General features: G+C 45.0%; 1 protein-coding gene across 1 annotated transcript; it reads left to right on the top strand.

Annotated features, from left to right (window-relative positions):
- Positions 1-4,997: 4,997 nt before the first annotated feature.
- On the top strand, positions 4,998-15,099 carry LOC143477942 (solute carrier family 25 member 36-A-like). The gene is made up of 7 exons (XM_076976826.1): positions 4,998-5,426; positions 7,142-7,306; positions 9,991-10,068; positions 11,343-11,443; positions 12,283-12,349; positions 12,671-12,960; positions 13,202-15,099. The coding sequence occupies exons 1-7, from the start codon at positions 5,386-5,388 to the stop codon at positions 13,393-13,395; spliced, it is 936 nt and encodes a 311-aa protein (XP_076832941.1). The 5' UTR covers positions 4,998-5,385; the 3' UTR covers positions 13,396-15,099.
- Positions 15,100-15,936: the final 837 nt, after the last annotated feature.

Raw genomic sequence — 15,936 nt, 5'->3', positions numbered from 1 at the left:
TGTGTCAAAGGTCAAATTGATTTTGTAAACAGTTACAGGCAGGAAAATGCAAACTTGTTAGTCTTGAATTTTTCTTGAACCTCATATTTTCTGTAAGGATATCAAACCTGCCTCTGCTTCTGTCTGTCTGCCATCACACAGCTCCTCAGCTGAGAATGCAGTCACATAAGATCTGCTACATTTACATTGACATTTATGGCATTTGGCATACATATCAAAGGATCATCAGTGATGCCATTTTTAAAGCTTTTTAATTGAGTGAATGAGCTTTATGTACAGTTTTCCTTTGTGTTTGGTTGTATTCTTTGTCCTGCTTGTGTCCTTCTAGAGATGTTTAAATAGATAGATAAGTGTGTGAAGTTAGTCTATGTGATGTAGATACTTGTGATACTGTAGTCTATGTGATGTAGATATGTGTGATACTGTAGTCTATGTGATGTAGAAACGTGCGATACTATATCCTATGTCAGGGATGGGCAACTTCCATGATAAAGAGGGCCAAAATTTTTTCAGTACTATTATTGGAGGGCCACATGACCACGCACTTCAAATAATTATAGGGCTTGAAAAGCCCTATATTGTTATTCCTTTTCTCCAAATTTCTGCAATTAATGGGGCCATGGACGTAATTTTTATTTCAAAGGTGGGGGGGACATGGATTTGTCGCTATTTAAATATTTGGTTTTAACCGTAAAAACTGGGGGGGACCAAAGCCGGCTTTTGAAAAAGTGGGGGGGACATGTCCCCCCCGTCCCCCCCCAAAATTACGTCCGTGAATGGGGCCCAAACCGCTTAACGTACAGACTCCGTTCGAACTGCGTTTCGAAGGTCTCGGCACTGTGTGGTGTGCTATCCGTTTTTGGAGTCGATTAGAGTTATATATTTTAATAGAATTTTTAATAGAGTTTAAAAATGAAAAAATGGCCCTATTAAAATGAATGGTGGAATGTTCAGGATTTCAAATCATCACTGCCAGTTAGAGTGTGAGCTGGCATAAAAAATGATCAAAACGTTCTTGGATAAACTGCTGTAAAATCCTTACACCTTGACCTAGAAGCTCCATTTAAATTTTACATGGGAGAGAAACTTGTCCTTTCTGGCACGCCGAGATATCTACTCATTTGATGAATTAGTTTTAGAGTTATGAGCATTTGTTTGGCACTAGACACAGAAAACTGCCCGCGAGCCACGGGTTGGCCACCCCTGCTATAGTCTATGTGATGTAGATATGTGTGATACTATAGTCTATGTGATATAGATACATGTGATACTATAGCCTATGTGATGTAGATACGTGTGATACTATAGATCAGGGCTATTCAACTATATTTCTCTGCGGGCCAGATTTGGCAGAGAGCTCTGACCTGTGGGCCTGACAATTTTCAGACCTATACCAATACTGTCATAGCGGATGTAATTTGTAAATCATTAATTAAAGGGCCGGATCTGGCCTGTGGGCCGCCAGTTGAATAGCCCTGCTATAGACTATGTGATGTAGATACGTGTGATACTAGTCAAGTAAAATTTATTTATATAGCACTTTTTATAACACATGTTGTCACAAAGCAGCTTTACAATTGTATGGGTCCAGATCCCTAATAAGCAAGCCAGAAGTGACAGTGGAAAAACTCCTATAATGGCGGGGATTAGGAAGAAGCCTCGGGAGGACCAAAACTCAAAAGGGAACCCATTCTCCATTGGGCGGCCCACTAGCAGAGTTGCGTATTTATAGTTCAAATGTAGTTCTATAGTTATAGTTGTAGTTCTAATTCCAGGCCAAGTAGTCACATTCCCTTCAGTGCAGATGGTGAGCCTCCAGTAGGAGTTGGCATCAGCGCATCCTCTTGCGGCAATGGTACATCCAACCCCAGCATCAGCACATCCACTGGCAAGCCAGACCATCTCCTAAGTGCTTGTATGGAATCGTCTTAGGTAGAAGCATGCAAAAAAGATATACAATACAGGTTGAATATGTGAACATCAATTTAAACAACCATTGATTTAAACATACAGTGATTAGCATGTGGCTCCGGCAGGCTAATCTATAGCAGCATAACTAAAGGCTGATGTTCAGAGGTCAGTCATGAGGGCTCACTGAGACATTGCTTTCCACCCAAGTCATTCTCACAACTAGAGTGATTTCATGACATAGCCGGGTAACAACATCAACATCTCAGATTACCAGAAGTCTCAACGACTGGGGCCCCCCGAGCTCCACACCTTCACATGTAGAATATTAACTGAAGGCTAAATAGGTGAGTCTTAAGTCTAGATTTAAAGATTGGAACTGTGTCAGAAACTCGGATCGGAGCTGGAAGGCTATTCCATAACTGAGGGGCTTTAAAGAAGAAAGCTCTGCCTGCGGCTGTAGTCTTACTAATTTTTGGAACTAAGAGAAATCAAGCATTTTGGGAGCACAGAAGGCGAGATTGGTTGTAGTAAGCAATGAGTTCACTCAGATATTGTGGAGCAAGATCATCTAATGCCTTATAGGTCAACAAAAGGATTTAAAATTCAATTCGAAATGTAATCGGAATGCAGTGTAACGCCAAGAGAGTAGGACTAATATGATTGAATTTTCTAGCCTTATTTAGGACTCTAGCTGCTGCATTCTGTACAAGTTGTAGCTTCTTTATGGACTGTTTAGAGCATCCAATTAGAAGACCATTACAGTAGTCCAAGACAAAAGCATGGACCAGCTTCTCTGCATCAGCTAACAAAAGTAAATGTCTCAGTTTAGCCATATTGTGTAAATGGAATAAAGCAGCCTTAGTGACATTGCATATATGTGTGTCAAATGAAAGATCTGAATCAATAGTGACACCTAAGCTTTTTGCGGTAGATTTAGGTGTTACTGAAAAGCCATCTAGGGTAAGAGGAATATCAGCCCAATTGCTTCTAGAAGCTATGGGTCCAAGAATCAACACCGCAGTCATGGGAATTTAGTAGAAGAAAATTAGATGCCATCCAGTTTTTTATGTCCTGGACGCAGTTCTCAATTTTGAGAGTAGTACTGATATCATCCGGATTAGAAGATATATACAACTGAGTATCATCTGTGTAGCAATGGAAGCTAATACCATGCTTATGAATGATAGTGCCCAGTAGTTGCATATACAATGAGAATAATATTGGGCCCAATACAGATCCTTGCGGGACACCATATTTTACCTTTCTACGTTCTGAACATTTGTTATTTATAAGTACAAATTGGTAACAATCTGTCAGGTACGATCTGAACCAGGAGAGTGCTTGACCTCTTATGCCGATGAGTGTTTCCAGCCTATTTAGTAGACTGTTGTGATCAATGGTGTCTAAACAGCACTAAGCTCTAACAGTAACTTTATCAGAGGATATTAAGAGATCATTTACTACTTTAGTCAGTGCATTTTCAGTGCTGTGATGGGGTCTGAATCCAGATTGAAATAAATCTAGGATATAGTCATACAATAGCCTATGTGCTTTAGATACATGTGATACTATAGTCTATGTGATGTAGATACATGTGAACTATAGTATGTGATGTAGATACGTGTGATACTATAGTCTATGTGATGTAGATACTTGTGGTACTATAGACTATGTGATGTAGATATGTGTGATACTACAGCCTATGTGCTTTAGATATATGTGATACTATATTCTCTGTGCTGCAGATGTGTGTTTGTGTGTGTGTGTGTGTGTGTGTGTGTGTGTGTGTGTGTGTGTGTGTGATACTGTCTATGTGCTGTAGGTGCATGTGTGATACTGTAGTCTATGTGCTGTAGATACGTGTGTGATGCTGTAGTCTATGTGCTGTAGATATGTGTGATGCTGTAGTGTATGTGCTGTAGATACATGTGTGATGCTGTAGTCTATGTGCTGTAGATACGTGTGATACTGTAGTCCATGTGCTGTAGATACGTGTGATACTGTAGTCTATGTGCTGTAGATACGTGTGTGATGCTATAATAAATGGAAATATTGTAAAATGTAAATATTAAATTGTATAATATTACCACATGACGCTGTGGTAATCGCAGCACTAGGGGCTGTGACCCACTCCCAGTCTTGGAGAATGGATCCAGCAGATCTCTAGCACTGGTAGAACGGATCCAGCAGATCTCTAGCACTGGGAGAACGGATCCAGCAGATCTCTAGCACTGGGAGAACAGCTCCAATAGATCCGAGGAATGACATCTCCGCCTAAAAGAATGTAGTCTGGGGAACAGTCAAGATACTATGCGGAAAAAATACTGCTTGGATTATATGTGTGTGTGTGTGCATATATATATATAATATAATTATTATATATAATATAATATAATGTGTGTGCATTATATAATTATATAATAGTATAATGACTTTATGAAATAAACAGTCACGTGCTTAAAAATTTGTATTTAGCATTTCATAACCACAGATCGTTACCGTTGCAAAAGTGCGTACTATGTTCTGGTTTGTGATCTCGTGTAGCGCACGTCACAACATCAACAGGTTGGACAATATCCAAACCCGTTTTTGGAGTTTAAACCATCCTAACACCACATAACTAGCCTTTTAAAATAAACAATATTGTGTAAATAATGTCAAGTTACTGCTATGCTACACTTAGACCGCCTGTACTATTGTGCAGTGGAGCACCTGTGGACTGTGCCGCGTGACTTTATTTTGACCTTCAACTTCAAGAGGCTGGGCCTGTTTTATATAAAAGGTAATAAAAAATGCATGTGGAAAAACGCGTGCCGGGCTTCATTATAGGTCAGCAACTATGTTTTAATTTGGTGAATATGTTTTGAAATTGTGAATACATGTAAACTTAAGTGAAATTGTAAGTTTCCAAATGTGGAAACTTCTTCTTGTAACCCCACCGGTCGGGTCCACTCACGCACGCGCCAGCCAATTTCATTCAGAGACGATCACGTGACGCCGGAGTGATGAGGCGGGCTTTAGTGACGCGCTTTGGCCAATCAGGGGCTCTGTTTTGCGCCTTCTGATTGGACAATCAAATATAGCGACCTGTCACAGTAAGAACTGCTGCGACGAGGGAGCTGGAGCGCGCCTGGAAATTTCGCAAAGGATCTTGTAGAGTTGGTTTTAAAACACAGCCATGTACGTCCGATCAGGCGGCTCCCCCCCTAAATGATGTATTCCTGTTCCTGACGCCAAACGGGCCTCTTTAAACAGGTCGGAGGAAGCATCGATAGAGTTTAACGGAGAGATTTGACGATGAAGGAGGAGATTCTGTTACGTTAGCTGTAGCTGCTAACAAGCGAAGTTTACCTCCGGATCACCAGGCGGATCGATCACCGGATCACTGCCCGCCCGACGTCACTGCGGCCGGACTCGCTCTAACCATCAAGTCCAAGTCCGTCCGACGCAGGCGTGGGGGGAATATGTGCGAGGATGAGTCAGAAAGACACATTGGTTCATCTCTTCGCTGGAGGGTAAGCGACGATTAGTTGTTTAACTAACTCACTCGGGGAGATCATGTTAGTCGCGCGGGGATCTGTCGGGTCGGGTGGGATCTGGTGGGGGCGTGGCTAAGATGCCTCATATCTCTGGTAAGTGGCGAGAGGTTAAGCGTGACAAAAATCACGTATTCACGTTGCAACGTTTCCCGTGAACATATGAACTATGTTTGAGAACTGATCTGCGTTGTCGTCTCCTTCCTCTATAGTCCTATGTCGTATCTAGATATCTTTAGTCATTTCCCTACAGATATTTACTTAACCCTACACACGTGGTGTAATGAATTGGCGTCCTACTACCGGAAGCGATCAACCACACAAATACTTGTGATCTAGTTCACTATAGATCTGGTTCACTAGGTCAGCGCAGGGAAGTCATGTAACGTCTGTTGGTGCAGAAAATAGACACAGCTGAGGATCCGTTTGGGTCACAGCAGTGATCTCTGTGGAAGGATCACTTGTCTATTGACCCTACTGTGTGTGCATCTGAAACTTCTGTTTCCCCCCAGGCTGTTTTCAACGGGTTGGCCTGCATCTGGGATAATAAGTCAACTTCTCCAATAACATCAGTACTGTAATCATTCTTTGAATTAAAAATATGCGAAGCCGTCTATTTTCACTTGTAATTTGTCTATTATCCCATCCTTCTGTTTTGGCCATCATTTATGGAATCTGACCAATCATATACCCAGATATTGAACTGATGTCAGTGTCTGTTAAATCAGATGTGCACTTAAACAGTGATGTTCTGAGATTGCTTAGCAGCTAGTATGCTGTTCTGTGACTTGCCGCCATCAGGTGACCCAAATGGACATCTTTTTGTAATCGGAGACACACAGCTATACCAGTACAACCATGCTTCTTTTTGTCATCTGATATTCATTCAACTCTCCATTAGCATACAATAGCAGACGGAAAGATCTCTCCGTTTGCGTTCGTTGGCCGGGTCTTCATGCCAAAGCCTGAAGGGGCTTATCTTTTCTTTTTATATGTGACACTTGGATACCTGTCATCTGTTTTTGGTGTTTGTGTCGGTCCAAACTCTGGGGGCTTTAAACGGATCACCTGTGCCAGATTGTCCCAAAAGTTAGATCTTGATCATATATTTTGTTTTCTATCCAAGGTAATAATCGGTCTTAACTCCTCATGAGATGATCTGTGTTTGCTGGTACTGATGCGCTGCCGTTGGCACCACCTTAGTTCATAACCACTGGACTGGTTAACTTAAACCACCTCACTGGGGCCTTGTGTCCAGATCCACGTGTGTGTGAAAAGACAGAAGGCTGGAATGGCCCGTAACATCAAGGTTTCTGGTTGCCAAGGAGCTCGAACCTGAGCCGTCTTGGCTCTGCAGGACACCAGGAGACGACACATTCCTGCGTGTCGGAGGGGGTAGTCGACGAATGAACGAATGAACAGCAGAGAAGGAGCAGAGTCAGGCAGCAGTGAAAGTGGAGGATGAGATGTGTTGATGAAGGGCTTTTGTCCTCAGGACGCTTGGCGTAGTCGGCCATTTGTAATTGACTTTGATCGCAACGAAGGAAGAAACTGAGCATGTGCGGTCATAAGTCACTTTTGTCTTTCTCATACTACCGTTTGCTGCTTTCCCTGAATGCTGAGCTCAATGGCCAGAGATTTTGATTCATTTTTGTAACACAACCTCCTCCGTCTGTCTTCTTCTCTCCGTCCAGGTGTGGTGGTACGGTGGGTGCTATTCTAACATGTCCGCTGGAAGTGGTGAAGACGAGGCTGCAGTCTTCGGCGGTGAGAGTTTACCTGTCCGGCGTCCAGATCAGCGCGGTGGACGGAGGCAGCGTGGCTCGCGTGGCCCCTCCCGGGCCCCTGCACTGCCTCAAGTGCGTACTCCACTACCGCCTTCCTCATGCGCCCTACAGTGGCATCTTTTTGTTAGTGTACTCAATATTAGTGGTCAACTGATGTGGGCTTTTCAAGGGAAGACGCTGGTAGTGCCTTTTAGATATTGGTGTGGTTGATTAACCCTTGTAAGACTAAGACTGGATTACACGGCTGTTTCAGGACACAATAATATTGGGGAGTAAAATTGAGAAATGTAGATTAATTAACTCTGTAGTTTACACAATAAACCAGCACTGATGTTTAGAATGTGTCTCACAAACAACAACATTTCTGTCCTTTTATGTGATGTTGTAACGTGAAAAATACACTTTAATGTTCATTTATTTGTAAATATAGTTCTGATAAAGCTGCGCCTAAACAGGTTACCAGTTAGCATCTAACAGCAGCCAAGTTATTCAACACTTTTTAAAAGATTTGCGGCTATGTTATGCTTATTTTTCTAAGTCCCCTGTCTAATTAAGGCTGCCTAGAAAGCTGTCAGGTTCTCTGTGTGAGATTGCGGTGAAGGGAACTCATGTAACCACTGCAAAACCTTCTTTCTTAAGTACCAAGTTTCATGAGCTTGTTGGGCTTGTTGGGCATGAGTGACCAGAACAGCAGTGGTTGAGTTACAGAGCTAGAGCCCCTGGAAATGAAGACTAATAATAAACTGAATCATAGAAACATCATCTTGACACTTCAGAGAACCTGACATCCCCAAATCATCCAGATCCCAGCCGCACAGATTTCAACTGCTTTTGTCCGGTTCAAACATTTTGACCGGGTGAAATGTTTCGGAATGTTTCACAAGCACTTCATGATTTGAAAGTCCTGTAAATTGTGACCTGCCTCACCTCCATGACTGTCCTGTTACCTCCATGATGCTCTTAAATCAGTCTGTTCCGTGGTGGCATGCTGACCGCTTGATGTAGATTGTGAGGAAATGGAGAATGAGACTCTCACAATCTACCACTATCACTCTGGAAACTAAACCTATAATGAGGAGAGAATTTCAGGGCACTGGGAGTTGGGCAATGGTGTGTTTTTGTTTGTCTTGTGGTGTCTGGGTTTTTTTTTTTTTTTTTTAAGGGGAGGTGGTGTTTGGTTATGGTTTTTATTCAAACTGTTGTTTACATTACATATTAATTCGAACACCCCCCTCCCCTCCAAAGAAAGAGTTCGTTCTCTCAGTAACCCTGCTACACTCCCCCTTTCCTGACCAATCGCTCTGTTCACACAAACTCCGTGTTGGCCCCAGGAGAGCCAAGCAGTTCGGCCCACCGAGGCTCAACGTGCCACTTTGGCCCTGCAGTCACACCGCACGGTTGTGGACTTGCGTTGGCAGTAACACTAAACAGGACGAAGAGGTCGTGTTGTAAAGCCAGTGCCCTGAATCCCCTGGTGGTTCTGCAGGGGTGCGTGTCCTGCCGGTCCCATCCGGTCCCATCCGGTCCCGTCCAGTTCCACTTCAGTTGTTACATTTAGACTGGTACATGGCTCCACAGGTTCCACAGAGAAGTTATTAAAACTTCTGCCTCTTCCTAACCAAATTGTGGGAGCTGGGTAATAAGAGGTACCCGTGAAGGTGGGTGTGGCGGCGTGAGTGTGCATGGAGGTGGGCGTGGCGACGAGGATGGGCGTGGCGGTGTGGGTGGGCGTGATTATTGGCCTGGAGCAGCTGTAAAGACACAGGAGCCTCTGCCTTCTGGTACACACAGGACCTGCGTCTCCCCGTCCGAACACTTTTGATCAGATGGTACACTTTAGTTTTCCATGCATTTTGCTTCATTAAGTTCTCATTACAAGTGTTGATGGCACGAATGTGTGCGAAGAACTACGGCGCTGTTTCTGACTAGGGTCCGCTCCCAAGCAGCACTGTCAGATACGACATGAAGGTACATGAAGTCTGTCCTATACTAGTTCGCGTGTGTTGGCTGTCGCATTCATGTGACGTTTAAGTTGCTTGTGATTCGAAACACATGGCTGTAATAGAAGATCAAACTCCCTGTTGCGCTAGACCGGTTTGTTCTTCTCCACTGAAGCGCAGGTGTAAATGCCCCTCACACGTACGGGTGGATTAGTCTGGGACTGGATTTGAGCTACGCAGAGTTCTTGTACTCCGATTTTGTTTTTTTGTTTTTTTTTATACATTACCCAGATTATTAAGATAATTAATAACTTCTCTAACACGCCAAGCATTTCGTCTAATCGACCCAATTATCTCTGACGAGCTGTGGATTCAGAGCATATTCTGACAAAGGTTGTCCCTGTGGGTGGTGCTCTTCAAAAATGTATGTGAGCGGTGTTGACTGACGCGTTGATCTTCTCAGATGGGCCACACCTGTTCTGAAACGCTTGGTGCTTCTTCATTTTTGGGGGATGTTTTCTTTAGACCAGCTGGTCTACCTGTGTTGAGACGAACCTTCGATGGCTCATAGACGTCTGGCTCCAGTGCAGACCTGCTGATCACCAGGCAGCCTGTTAGTCACTTAGAAGAACCAGCAGCGTGTGGTCTACTGCTTCACGTTCCTCCTATAGATGTTCATTTAAGTCGTCATTGTTGTCATGCACACGCATTCTCGTGCTCACGTTTGCGCTCTCTCTCTCTCTCTCTCTCTCTCTCTCTCTCTCTCTCTCTCTCTCTCTCTCTCTCTCTCTCTCTCTCTCTCTCTCTCTCTCTCAGGTTGATTCTTGAGAAGGAGGGGCCTCGCTCTTTGTTTAGAGGCCTGGGCCCCAACCTAGTGGGCGTGGCTCCCTCAAGGTAAATGCCCGACGTCTCACAGTTACTCATTTGCATGGCCACGTGAGGCACAACACTTCACTGACCAGGAATTTGTCTTGGTTATTGGGAATTTGGGTTATTGAGATGCTTGGTGCTTTTCATTTTCAATCATATGAAAATGTCGAGGCTCAGGGAATGAATTGCTGGTGCAGAATTTTTCTCTGAATCTTGGGAAGCAAATTGTGTGTGTGTGTGTGTGTGTGTGTGTGTGTGTGTCCACATTTCACATTGCTGTACTCTCTAGAGAACATTATACCATCCTGCAATCATGTGGTATAGTTAGGAACAACCTCAATTGGTAATCCTACACGCCTAAATGCGAACGTGCTCAGCTACCACTGCTCGGCGAAGACGCACCCCGTGTTTTGATTTCAGACGTGTGTAGACGGAACACACCTTCTCTGGGTCGACTGACCTTTTCACTTCAGAGGTGGAAAAGCACCACGGATGCAGTCTGTGTTCAGGTCGTGGGGTTTTGAGTACGGAATGAAAGTCGCAGACCTCGACGTGCAGCAACGTGCTACATGTAAATCATCTTCAGAGCGTTCGGCCATCCTAAAGCTCCTCGAGGTGTAGAAGAGCGTGTTTACTGGCTGGTGACTCTAGGGGTGTAAGCAGGATTATAAACTTCTGGAGTTGGGTGGTTTGGTTGCAGTGGGGCTGGATCATTCCTGGAGTTGTGGAACCCACATGCTCCATATCTTAATGTCCCAGTGTGGGTGCTAGTTTTTATGGCTACTGGACGGACCTGATTGGTTGTGTTGGAACAGGTCAAATCCGGTTCAGACCTTCACAGGGACTGTGACCCCCTCTGACCCGGAAGAACATAGCCACACAGCTGGGACCTGCTCTCCTCTTGTCTTCCGCCAGGGGAATCTTCCATGTCCTGCTGCCGTGATGGTTTGACCTTGTTTGGTCATGGTGGCCTCTCAGCTTCTGTCTCTCGTTGTCCAGGGTCAGCACTGCGAGTCTTTCGCATCTTACCCAGAGCTCTAATTGGGTGTTAGTTTAACGATGCGTTATGTGTTAAGTGAGACATTAGTGTGTTTGTTTAGCGAAGCGACACTTGGCCTAAGCCTAGGTGTGTGTGTGTGTGTGTGTGTGTGTGTGTGTGTGTGTGTGTGTGTGTGTGTGTGACCTGCTGTCTAGTCTGCTTACCTAATCTGAGATTGAGAGGTGTGTTTTTCCAGTAAGGAGAGGGGAGTGTTTGTACATGTATGTGGCGTGCTCACGTCTCCGTTCCTCTGTTCCAGGGCCATCTACTTTGCGGCGTACTCCACCACGAAGGAGCGTCTGAATGCGCTGCTGGAGCCCGACTCCACCCAGGTGCACATGCTGTCGGCTGGCGCTGCAGGTAACCACACCCTCACTTTTCTGTCCCGTCGTCCGGTCCTCTTTAATGTGCACGCTCCCACACATGCGCTCGAGTGTGCACGTGTGGGTGTGCACGTGGGAGTGTGCATGTGTGGGCATGCATTTGAGTGCATTTAAAAGGAAGTGTTATTTCTACAGTTCAGTCTGTTAAAGTGATATTACAGGGTTCCCCCCCCCCCCCCCCCCCCCCCCCCCCCCATGTAAGTAACATATAGTTAATAAGCACAGACAATTTTGAGTTGTTTCCATGTACTCTATTAAGTTTTCGTTTTCAATTTTCGTTTTCGGGGTGGGGGGCACAGGCATTATTTTATCGTGACCCAAATGTATTTACTAAATATTCTGACTGCAAGAATATAACGTACAGTTTTCTTTCATGTACAATAAAATCAGTTACATATTCTATCATAAGGTAATATGAGGTCACCCACTGCAAATTTGAGAAAGGGTTTTTTTGGGGGGGGGGATGTATTCAACTTGAATAGTTTGCAGTGCGTTTTGCCCAGTAGGGATAGCGCAGTCTTGTTTGAAAATTTCTCTTTATCGATTCCTTGAGCTGTCTTTGTCGTCTTCTGGAATTGAAGCCTTTCTCTTGTAGGCTCTCGGTAAGTGGCCTCTTGGGTGGCTTTCTGCTCAGTTTTGCTGAACAGAAGAACGCTCAGCGTGAGGCTGAGTGAGTGGCCAGTAGCCGCGTGCGTGTGTGCGTGCGTGTGTGTGTGTGTGTGTCTTCCCGCGGCCCATTCGAGCATTTGGCTCCATTTGGCTCTTATTTCCCTGCTGTACCACTAAAACTTGATCTCCCACTTCTTTTCCAATCAGGGTTCACGGCCATCACTGCGACCAATCCCATCTGGGTAATCAAGACCCGCCTCCAACTGGACGCCAGGTAAACGCCTTTGTTTTCTGGCTACTAACCATTTCATTTGTGTTCATGTTTCTTCACTTGTTTTTGCAGCTGCTTTTTGTGGGGTACTTTTTATTTACTTATTCATTTATTTTTATACAGTTTAATAAAAAAAAATGTTGTTTTGAGGGGAGGGTTTGAAGTCTGAAATGCAGCTTATTAAAACCCCTTAAGATTTAAAATGGAATTTGCTACACCACTAATAAAGGAATTCTTGAGAAATACTTAAAGTACAGTTTGCAAAACTACAATACAAGTACAACCCGCAAAGCTTCCACACCCATTCTCGTCTTCCCCCCTCAGGAGCCGCGGGGAGCGGCAGCTGAGCGCACTGGAGTGCGTGCGACGCGTGTACCGGGCGGACGGCGCGCGGGGCTTCTACCGCGGCATGTCCGCCTCCTACGCCGGCATCTCCGAGACGGTCGTGCACTTCGTCATCTACGAGAGCATCAAACGGCGCCTGCTGGAGGCCAAGGCGGCCGCGCGGGTGAACGAGGGCGACGGACCCACCAGGGACGCCGGCGACTTCGCGGGCTTGATGCTGGCCGCCGCTACCTCCAAGACGTGCGCCTCGTCTGTAGCGTACCCGCACGGTGATTAGCACGCGCGCACCCTCGCAAACGTGCATACGGTTGTCAGGACTTTGCCAACAGTTAAAGGTCGTTGAAGTGTCAGTGAAGTGTTTTAATACTAAAATATAATCTGAACTGATGCCATTTGGCAGCTGTCCAGTCTCGAAGTTCAAAAATCACTTGATGAATCATACGAGTACTTTGCCGCGGGCGTTTCTTGTATTCACGCGGCCCGTTTGTCTTGCATGTGCGCGTTCCGCAGAGGTGATCCGGACACGGCTGAGGGAGGAAGGCACCAAGTATCGCTCCTTCTTCCAGACTCTGAGCACCGTGTTCCGGGAGGAGGGGGCCCGGGCACTCTACCGGGGCCTCACCACCCACCTGGTGCGTCAGATCCCCAACACGGCCATCATGATGTGCACCTACGAACTCGTGGTCTACCTGCTCAACCGCTAAACCTCCACCCTCCCAACGTCCTCCGCTGCAGGGAGTGAACACCAACCTCAGGCTGACGAGCGGCGGGGGGGCCCCCGACACTCCGCAGGCTCAGACACCCCCCACCACCACCACATGTGCCATTTTTGTGAACGAGACTGTGTGTGTGTGTGTGTGTGTGTGTGTGTGTGTGTGTGTGTGTGTATAGGAAAATAAGACTGATGAAGTGGGAGCCTGTATCAAATCGCTGACCTCTTCCACAAATACGGTAAAAGATACGGAAGAGGAGAATCCTGGGAAATATCGCTCCTTTTTTTCTTTAGCTTTATGAAAAGTTGCTTTTGAAGGGGCCTCGTCTAAGATCTTATAGACTGAAAAACACAGACCAAGCGGGCAATGCGCGTGTGTTATGTAACCGTACTAATGTCACCCCTAACCTGCCCTTCAGTTGGACTGAGCGGGTTGGTGAGCATTCATTTTTTGAAGAATATATGCACGGGGGGGCGGGGTTATTTACAGGTGATGCACCCTGGCGCAGATGTCAAAACGCTAAAAGGAGCACCCTGATTGGTTAACCCTTGAGCTTAAGCCAGCACAGAAAGGGCCGATGGAGGTTCTTCCAGCCGAGTGGCCGAGGTTCTGCACGGGTTTATGCTCGGACCCGCTGGTTCTCATTCTCGGTCCTGGCAACATCCCCTTTCTAACGGGACCAAGCACTGAAGGTGTTTTTGCGCTTACACACATGCAGGTAGATGTAAAGGCTGGTGATTGATTTAATGAATGTGTTAACTCCAGCATTTGTTGCATGGGCTCCTTGTTCCAGGGCCTGAGACACGTTCCGCTCTTAACGCACAACACCCTTCTCCACACAGGAGACCCGTACTTGAACACTGTGCTTACATATAGACTTATATGGACTTTTATACACCGTATGCAAACGTTTGCGAATTATGAATTCTTCCCTGTATGTGCCCTGCAGTGGTGTGGGTAAAAAAAAAAAAAAAAAAACATGCTTCTGTTTGTTGGTATAGTCCATATATCTATATATTTGTACAATGTTTTCTTTTTGTGAAGGGGTTTGTTAAACCGTTCTTTTTTGCGAGCGCGTGTGTGTAAAGCCTGACCTACAGTGGGTTGATTTTCTTAAATTTTAACACTTGATGCACTTGCTGCAGATGCAACCCAAGTAACGGCAAAAAAATATCTTAAACATGCAGACATCTAAGACGTCTCAAACGGTAATAGTGTTCTTTTGTACGTTCGCCAACTGTTCAAGGAACATGTTCGGTAATAAGGTGGGACCATTGTTTTAGCAGGCCTTTCCGTTCACGGCAATGAATTTGCATCGAGAATGTAACAGGAATCTGGAAGTCAGTTACGATGTATGTGGACTTACCTTTTTTTTTGTGCTGTAGGCCAGCAAAGTTTGTCAGTGAAGTAGGCGTCGTCTTCTATCTGATATTAAGAAACTTCGTATTTGCTGGCAGTGTTGCCTTTTCTCAGTTTATTCTCGGCGGGTAAGGGGATGATGGCCGAGCTTTGTTTACTGTCTCTGAACACCGCACCAATGATCTTCTGTTCACTTTGTTCAGTATTTGTTTACTTTCACACTGACCTCCATGACGGCACCACGCTGTCTTTTACTTCAAACTCCTGGCTGCACGATGGCTGACGGATGTTCACCAAACAAAACAAAAAAAGACAATAAAAAGTGATTTGCATCCATTATTGAGTTTGTGTGACATGCAGTATATGGGCGGATCTCAGTAGAGAGTGTAACGGGAGACTAATGTTACTTCAACCAGCATTAGAATTGAGTGAGTGTGTGATGCAAACTGTCACTCACGAAGGAAAACTGGGTGCTCTAAGCTCTTTGGTCTGGTGGATGAAGCTCGTATGTACCACCTGTATGACCTGTTGCTGCAGATGGCCTTCATTTATGATAAAATATCTCCAATAAATGCCTAGTGTACACTAAATGTGAGCATAGCCAAAGATGTTAAGTGATCTAAAGTGTTACAGTCTGTTATCTGGACAGGGTGATCATGAAAATTGATAAGGCAAAAGAATGCCAAGTTGAACCTTTTTGTCTTGAACTGTCCTTTTCATTGGTAGATCCTGTAGGCCAATCACAGTACAATGTGGAGGAAGAAATTAGAAATGATTCCTCTTCACCATCTGGCACATATTTCAAACTCTGCTGCACACACAGGAACAACAAATTGATTTGTTTCCCTTAAAAGATAAACTTAACATTCATGAAAAGAGTAACTTTGACTGTGTGAATATAATTAGCAGTTCCTTAAGTTCCTTTGCTTGGTTTTCCTGTTTGCTGGAATCCTAAACTTCAGGTTGCATAAATAAAATGTTTTTTTCAGAAGCTGTAGAACCTTCCTATGAGAACCAGTTTACCTTCTCTGTGTGTCTGGATCCACTGAAGAATCCTGTAAGTTCCCATTAAGGACAGTTGGGAGAAGGTGTAAAAGTCACAAAAGAGCAGCAGCAGGGTACTGGGTCCCGATTGCTGTCCCTCGAGGCCCAAAGACCCGCTTGTCCCCACGC

This window comes from Brachyhypopomus gauderio, chromosome 16, assembly GCF_052324685.1.
Source record: "Brachyhypopomus gauderio isolate BG-103 chromosome 16, BGAUD_0.2, whole genome shotgun sequence".
NCBI lineage: Eukaryota > Metazoa > Chordata > Actinopteri > Gymnotiformes > Hypopomidae > Brachyhypopomus > Brachyhypopomus gauderio.
Note: the sequence above shows the minus strand (reverse complement) of the source record. Positions and strands in the feature narration are given on the sequence as shown.